Source organism: Elaeis guineensis, chromosome 4, assembly GCF_000442705.2.
Source record: "Elaeis guineensis isolate ETL-2024a chromosome 4, EG11, whole genome shotgun sequence".
Taxonomy (NCBI): domain Eukaryota; kingdom Viridiplantae; phylum Streptophyta; class Magnoliopsida; order Arecales; family Arecaceae; genus Elaeis; species Elaeis guineensis.
This window is the reverse complement of record NC_025996.2, coordinates 22,229,146-22,236,716: the sequence shown is the minus strand read 5'-3', so window position 1 is coordinate 22,236,716 and position 7,571 is coordinate 22,229,146. Positions and strand designations below refer to the sequence as shown.

Below are 7,571 nucleotides of genomic sequence, written 5' to 3'. Positions count from 1 at the left end.
GGCTGGTTTTGGGTTAAGTTAGAAATAAATTTATTTAACTTGGGTCAACTCTGCAGGGCAAGCACTAAGCTATTTTTTAAATCCAGTTAGGCTTAGGTCAAAGAAAGATTCATGGTACTCAAAACTGATCCAGACTTGATAGACTTCACATAGCAAGAAGCCCTTGTTTTAGTGCAGACCTCTCCCACGAGGAGAAGATTGCTGATCAACTGAGATAAATCGAGTTGGCAACTTTACCATGTTTTCATACTCTTGACGGGGGCCCTTATAATCGAGAATCCAAGAAGTATTCCCAAACCAAAACGTAAGAATCTAACATTCTAGATCACATATTAGTTCACGGGAACCACCTTCTGTAATAAGATAATGCATAATTGAGGGGACCAGAAACACCTTTTTTTTTTCTCTTTTTTTGAAAAAAAAAGTTGCAAGGATGAGAGACAACACAGTCTCCAACAAACTTTTCTTTGACAGATAATAAGCCAGCTTCTGGCAGAACGGCCTTCTACCAACATGCTGCTTGCATTTTAGAAAGCAAGTCATGATACGGTGGGAACCAGGAAACAAGGTGATCGAAAGGACCAACCCATTCCGAGGCTCATAAGGCATGGCCTGCAGCTCGAGGTCCACCCACATCTCATCCTTGGTCTGTTGCTTGCGGAATTCCCCACCACCCCTTTCCCTCTCTACTGCTACGAATTTATAATTTCAATAAAGACATGGTGGAGATTTCACTTCTTCTCCCTAACCTAAGGTTACCCCAACCACACATGAAGCAAAGGATCTCTCGGTCACAGCTGTACAGCTAATTATGATGAAACTGATGCTTTTTCTTCCAAGGGACAATGATTAACTAATAATATGAACTCTTCCATTTTCCCTCAAAATCTATCGCAATTGGAAGAAATTGAGGCTTGACAAAAAAGATTATAAAATCCATGAACACGCTTTTGAAAATTCAATGATGACATGAACAATGATATACAACTTTGTCTGCACGAGGAGTAATATAATTGAAGACAGAGAATAAACCTCCGTCGCTATAAATCAATCCATTTATTTTTCACATGGACCATCCTTGATAGGAGTCGTCCTGTAGACCAGACCTCTTCTTCCAAAAATCGAGATATACACACATAAAAAGAATAGAAGAAGAAGCTTAGCTAAGAAAAAAGAGCACCAAAAGAAATACAAAAAAAAATAAAGAAGAAAAAAAGTAGACCAATCAAACCCAATCATATATCGGACAACTATCCACCCACCTGATGCCAGGCAGGGCGGCCATGACCATTCCAGAAGAAAACTTTCCACTAACCATTTTCCTTTCTATACTCAAAACAACTCCCAATCGAACCTTGGGGTGGGGACCGATGATGCATTTGTGGTGGCTGTCGCCGGAGTGGCGGTCGCCGGGGTGGTTGGCGAGAAGAGAGAATCAAATGTCTCCCATTTCGTCGTCACCACCGGCGAGGGTGGCTGCTTCTTCTTCTGCTGCGGCTGTTGTGCCGGCATTTGCTCATTGGTCGTCTTGACCGTGTCATTCTTCACCTTGAGCACATCCAGCTTCTCCACATACTTTTGCACTCTCCTCTCCTGCAGTCCAACCCAAACAACCAACAACCTCAATGAATAGATCAATAAACTTCACATTCCATAAAAAAAAAAAAAAAAAAACTTGTCAATGGTTGGATCGAATGTCAATTGGATTTGACCTGCATTCTCTTCTGGTGCTTCAAATCCCCATCGGCGACGATACCATCCAGCTTGACCAGTTGACTCATCAGCAGCTCGATGAGGTTCACCACATCTTTCTTAGCAACCTTTCCACCTTTGGTTATAACAGCATCTAGTTCAGATACCTGCCGGAGAACATAAATACTTGTAAGAAATTAGATCGATGCAAGGAACAAAGATAGAAAGGAACGCGTTTAATTTCTGACGGGAATGTCGGTGACCTGGGACGCGAGTTTGTCGACTTCGAGACTTATCTGGGAGATGGAGTTGGAGGCCTTGGCAATCTTGGCCTGGTGGCGCATCTCTAGCAGGCGCTTGGCCCGGCCGGCGGGGTCATCCACGACCACCACCTTGGACCCATCCTTCACGCCGGAGATGTCGAGATACGCGCTGGAATCCCTCTCCTTTTCTTTGTACACCACCTTCAGGTCTTCCGGATGCAGTCCAGATCTCTCCGATAGCAGCTTCTTCAACTCCCCTGCTCCAATTCATGGATGAAATTAATCGATTAGTGACACTAGAAAAAAGAGATTTCCAAAAGAGCGAATTCGGGGATTACCGAAAGTGGATTGGGAGCTGAGATAGATCTCGTGGTAGGCGGCGCCGTACTTGACGCGGACTCGGATGGTGGGAGCGGCGGCAGCGGAGTCGGGGTCCCGCTTCTGGACCAGCATCCCGCCGGGCCGGACCTCCCACTGGTGAGCCTCGTCGGCCGCCGCCGCGGCCGCCGGAAATTTTTTCACGGGGCTGAATTCCTTCGCCGCGGCCGGGCTCTTCGTCCTCCCTAGCATCATCTTCTCCGGATCTTTTGTCTTTTCCGGGACGACGAATTGAAGTATATGGAGGGTATGGAAGAGAAGGGGACAGCGAATCTTTCCTTAAATTGCGCCGGTGACGGCTGACTCGGAGGCTGAAGAAGGTACGTCGAGCCGGAGGAGTAGACCGCCGGTGGAATCGGGATCTCTTCCTTAATCTCCGCCTCTTCCACCGTAGAATTCGGCAGGCAAAGGAGAGGCACCCGTCTCCCAACACACGGATCTCTCTTTATGGTCGGAATCTTCTGCGGCGGCCCAAAATGCCAAGTTAGGAACAAAAAAGAAAAAAAAAAAAAAAAAAGGAACAATCTGTCCCCGTAGAAGGACCGAATAATTGAAGGAATCGCGGAGAATAATTGGGTTTTGGGAGTTTCTTAGTTTGTATTTTCCTCCTTGTTGCGGAAACAGACGCCCTCAAATAGATGAGGGTGGAATGAAGGAAAGAAGTTGAGAAAGAAATCGGAAGGTAGGGAGGAGAAGGACGACGGAACAAGACAGCTTGAGAAGAGAATAATAAGTGATATATTTATAAGCATTAAAAATTAGATTTCACAGTGAACTGTGAAATACACCTAACCTAGAAGAAATCCCTTCTACCATCAGAATTTAATCACATAAGAAAAAACCTTAATAAAATCAAAGAGGAGAGATAGAGGGTCGGGGGGGGGGGGGGGGGGGGGAGGGGAAGTTTTCTCTACCAACTCGCACTAGACTGTGAGGCTTATGTAAGAAGCTGGGGCTGCTTCAACAGGACAAATGAAGCAGCACCGACAGGATACACCGGTAAAGTTCTGACTCATTTCAAAAAAAGACGGATATCTGCACGACTTTTAAGTTACACGTTCCAGTCTATCATGCGAAGTGCAAGATAATTTGTCCACTATACTTGTGTAACACATTGACCCATCCAAGTCTTTCTTGCCGGACTTTTCCTCGCAACCGTCGATATAACAAAATTACAGGAATGTCACCCCTTTACGAGTAGTGGCTTTTTTGTAATTTACCTCAAACCGTTGACCAGAAGGCAAGCTAATCGAAATCTCCCAGCTCGGAATAGCTGTCAGAAAAGATGGGTGAGAGGGCACGTCACCTTTCAGCTTGGCTTTACGATTCGTTCCATCAACTTATCATCCCTCTGATGCGAATCATAAAGCTAGTCGCATCCCTCGTCCTTTTCCAGTCCACCTCACGAGCGAAAAATAGCGGAAGAGGGGGCAAAAAAAAAAAAATAATAACGAAAAATGGGGGAAAAAGAATCATACACCGACGGACGGTAAAGCGTCCTCCCGATTGTAGACGTGTAACCATCCGCCGGGTCTCCGTGTCGCCCTGCGCTAGCCTACCGACGGTCGCAGGCGACCGACGGGCCAGGCGTAATTTAACACGTGCGTACCGTTGGGCCGTCCATCTCGGCAACGGGGAAGGAGAGGGACGGTGGAACTCACGGGAGTATAAAGAAAAGGAGGAAAAGAGTCCAGCGCCCGATGGGAACAAGACTACTTATTTTGATTCGATAATGTATGAACAATAATGGTAAATGAGAAATAATATTATATTTGTTAGCTGCCGTCTCATTTTAGTGTCTCATTTGATGATAGGGAACGGATGGTGGTCTCTCCACATCATAACCCGCTTTGGCATAAGATACTCTTTTTTTTTTTTTTGTTGAATTTATACTGATCTTAGAAAGATAAAAAGGCTAAGAGACAGGGAAATACGATTTATGAAATCATTACTCTTGTGATTAATTGTACTTCTTTTTTTTTTTACTTCACCAAAGGGCTGCAATGATAATATTATAACTATAACATTTTGGGGCAGATGGAGCGTGCGGTATTGGGATACCTAAAGCTGCTAACTGGGTAGGCGGATGACTCAAGAAAATGGGAGTGCTTGGAAAACTGTACGGAATATCATCCAAGGGTCTGCATCGTGAAAACATATTCATTATTCTTTTATGCAAAAATTATAATTCAAACCCATTTTTTATGTGCTAATAATTTTTTAACCCAAAGAAAACACAAGCATTTGTCTTGTACGGATTGGAGATTTCATAGTATCCATATTCAATAGCCGTATATGAAAATAAGTAGATAAATAAATAAAATATAAATAAAAAGTAAACTAAAATCAATCCCATGTGATTTTGATTAAATCTTTACAATCCAACTCATTAGGTTAAACAAGAGTTAAATCCAGATGCCCTTCCTCTTTCTCCACCAAGCCTATTAACTTTTCAGAATAAACAAAAGAATTTAAATTATAATCATCCATGCATTATGAAATTCAAAAGATAACCATTTTATTCCTGCTGAAATTGTTAATTTAGATTATGAGTAGATAAATTCTTAACTTAAATTTATTTATTTTCAATAAATTTGGAGGAACTGCTAAGTCTGGATCAAAATTGTCATTATCAGTTCCATAACCCTCATTTGGCCTTATACCCATACAACCATGTAATTTTAATCAAGCTATTATCTATTTGTAATATTAGCATTACATTTTTAGGCAAAAGATGCCACATAAGCTTTATTTTACCTTTTTCCAATTCTCCAAAGGTGTCTAACATAGTGATGAGTCTATCTTCACGGTTGTGAGACTAAACTCACTCACAAGTGAGGGTTTTAAGGGTGCTGAGAAAAAAAATAATTCTAGTATACCTAGCACTACATGCCTCCGCATGCATGAGGGAAAGAAGAAGTGAATAAGTGAGTGTGTGTGAGAGAGAGAGAGCATGATATAGAATTATTATTAGATTTTAGGTAGCATCGACAGACCCTTTAAGAGATGAAAACGAAATACCTAACTTCGAGATATTCACATTGCATGATAGAGGTATTAAGTTGCACACAAATGAGATGTGCTATAGCGAGTGATATCATTAAATTCTCAAAAAATCATATACTTCTAATTGTTGCTTTAATTTCTGGTTGCTTTTGTTAATTGCATATTTTATAGTAAAAAAATATGAGAAATTCCATCAACCACTTCTATTGCTTCTTAATTACTTCAAAAAAGAGTAGTTGTAATTATACTTTTTTAGAAAAAGATTTCTAAGATTGTATAGTTTTTAAAAAATGAAAAGGACAAATGAGTGATTGGGACATGCCTTAGAACACTAGAACCAAAGTGTGCATACGTACACAAAATAAATTTGGCCATTTGGAAAGGGAAGTAGGCATTTTTGCAACATAGTCATTAGTCATGAATTGAGGGAAAAAGCTTTTCCATGACTCATTGAAAAAAAAAAAAAAAGGAATACAAATAATGCAAATCCACATCACAATAGCCATCTCTAGTACAAAATAGCCTTGAGAGATCTATCAATCGATATAAAAAAGTGAGAACCAAGAATAGTAAACTATTTTTTTGCAAGATTTATCGGGCCATATGTTAGTTAGGTTTCTATAAGAATCTATGTGGACGTATATTTAGTTCCATATTAATTATTTACAGAGAAAATCTTAAATATTTATATGGAGTTGAGAAATCTAAATAATACTTTTTTATTGATCTTTTTGGATGAGATCATAGATTGTTGTAGTTCTTATCAAATATTTCTTCCTACAAATTAGGAAGATCAATATTCTATTTGAATTAAATTTTTATTTATATTTCATGTTGTTTTTATTTGTATTTTTACTACTACAATTGGTCTTGTTATCGCTGCCTCTATTATAATATTTGTCAATTAAAAATGACTTAACTAAGCAAGCCTTGTAATTTATGGTTAGATAGGGTCAAGCGATTAAACTTGTTGACTCATTTTCCCAAAACTTAAGCTTTAGGTGTCAAATGGTTTGTTCGCATGGAGTTAGAAGCCAGTTTGCTAGAGATCAAGGGCACAAAACTCTCAAAGATAATTAATTATTTATTTAATTCAATTTCCATCTTAACTTGTTTAAGTTTTTATTTCAACTCGTTCATCCTTCCGTCTAAGCCACAATGAAAGAGGGCAATAGAATATAAAAACCTCTATTTGTGATTGGCCCATTCATGAAGAATTTAAGCTTTTAGAACCAAGTGGTTAATTAATACCTACTCAAACTTAAATTTAGTCTTTAGATAAATCAAATTAATGGGTTCATGATCCCATATTGCTCAGTAAATTTTGGACCATCCTATATTGATATAACTATCCTCGGGAATTGTGTTAATTTGTCCCATGTGCAATAGAAGTGCCATGACGTGGCATGTAATGCACATGCCAATTATGTCTTTGTGCTATTCTATATATATCCGTTAGTTTCAAAAAACCTATATGTACTAAACTTCATTCCTAATGAAATTCTCATCCAATATTCCCAAACTATAAGCAAACAAATGGATCCTGGTCATAAACAACATGTATATCTTGGTGAAAATATCGACAAAAATAGTGCTGGCTAAAGAGTACCTTATGGTTTATTTACAAAAACAAGAGAATATTACTTCAAGTTAACATTTCTTTTAGTAATAGGTTTCTATTCTTTTCTCTTTTTCCTTCGTGGGGACGGGGGGCTGGACGGCGGTACACTAGGAGGAAGTTTCTTAGCAGGCATGGAACAAGTTCCTCTCCTTCCTGGTGAAGTTCTATTACTCTTTTACCATGGAAAGGATATCCATCCATGCAAAGTTTTTTATCTTTACATTTTGCTAATCTCTTATATGTGAAAATTGCTTATCCCTTTGCCTTATGGCTTGGGATTAGATTCGACTTGTGAGGAGAAACGAATGGAAATATTATGATAAAACAAACATATACATAATCAGCGGAATTTAATGAATCACATGCAATTTGTTTCTTAGCCAAATAACCCTTCAATTTATAATAAAAAGTCAATTGCAACCACTCACAATCAATTTTTCTTAAAAATTTAAATATTCTAACGGACATATATTTCTATTTTATTTTATCTTGTTTTATTATATTATTATATTTTATTCTCAATTATTGAACTCTTCATACTTGGGATGAATCTCTCTCATTCTCAAGTTTTGCTTGCAGTGAAATAACTCCTCTCTATCAGTCTTTATTAG

General features: G+C 39.1%; 1 protein-coding gene across 1 annotated transcript; it reads right to left on the bottom strand.

Moving 5' to 3' along the window:
* Window positions 1-1,010: 1,010 nt before the first annotated feature.
* LOC105043396 (BAG family molecular chaperone regulator 2) lies at window positions 1,011-3,012 on the bottom strand. Its single transcript, XM_010920924.4, has 4 exons — window positions 2,294-3,012; window positions 1,956-2,212; window positions 1,713-1,859; window positions 1,011-1,593 (listed from the first exon to the last, which is right to left on the bottom strand). The coding sequence occupies exons 1-4, from the start codon at window positions 2,526-2,528 to the stop codon at window positions 1,333-1,335; spliced, it is 900 nt and encodes a 299-aa protein (XP_010919226.1). The 5' UTR covers window positions 2,529-3,012; the 3' UTR covers window positions 1,011-1,332.
* Window positions 3,013-7,571: the final 4,559 nt, after the last annotated feature.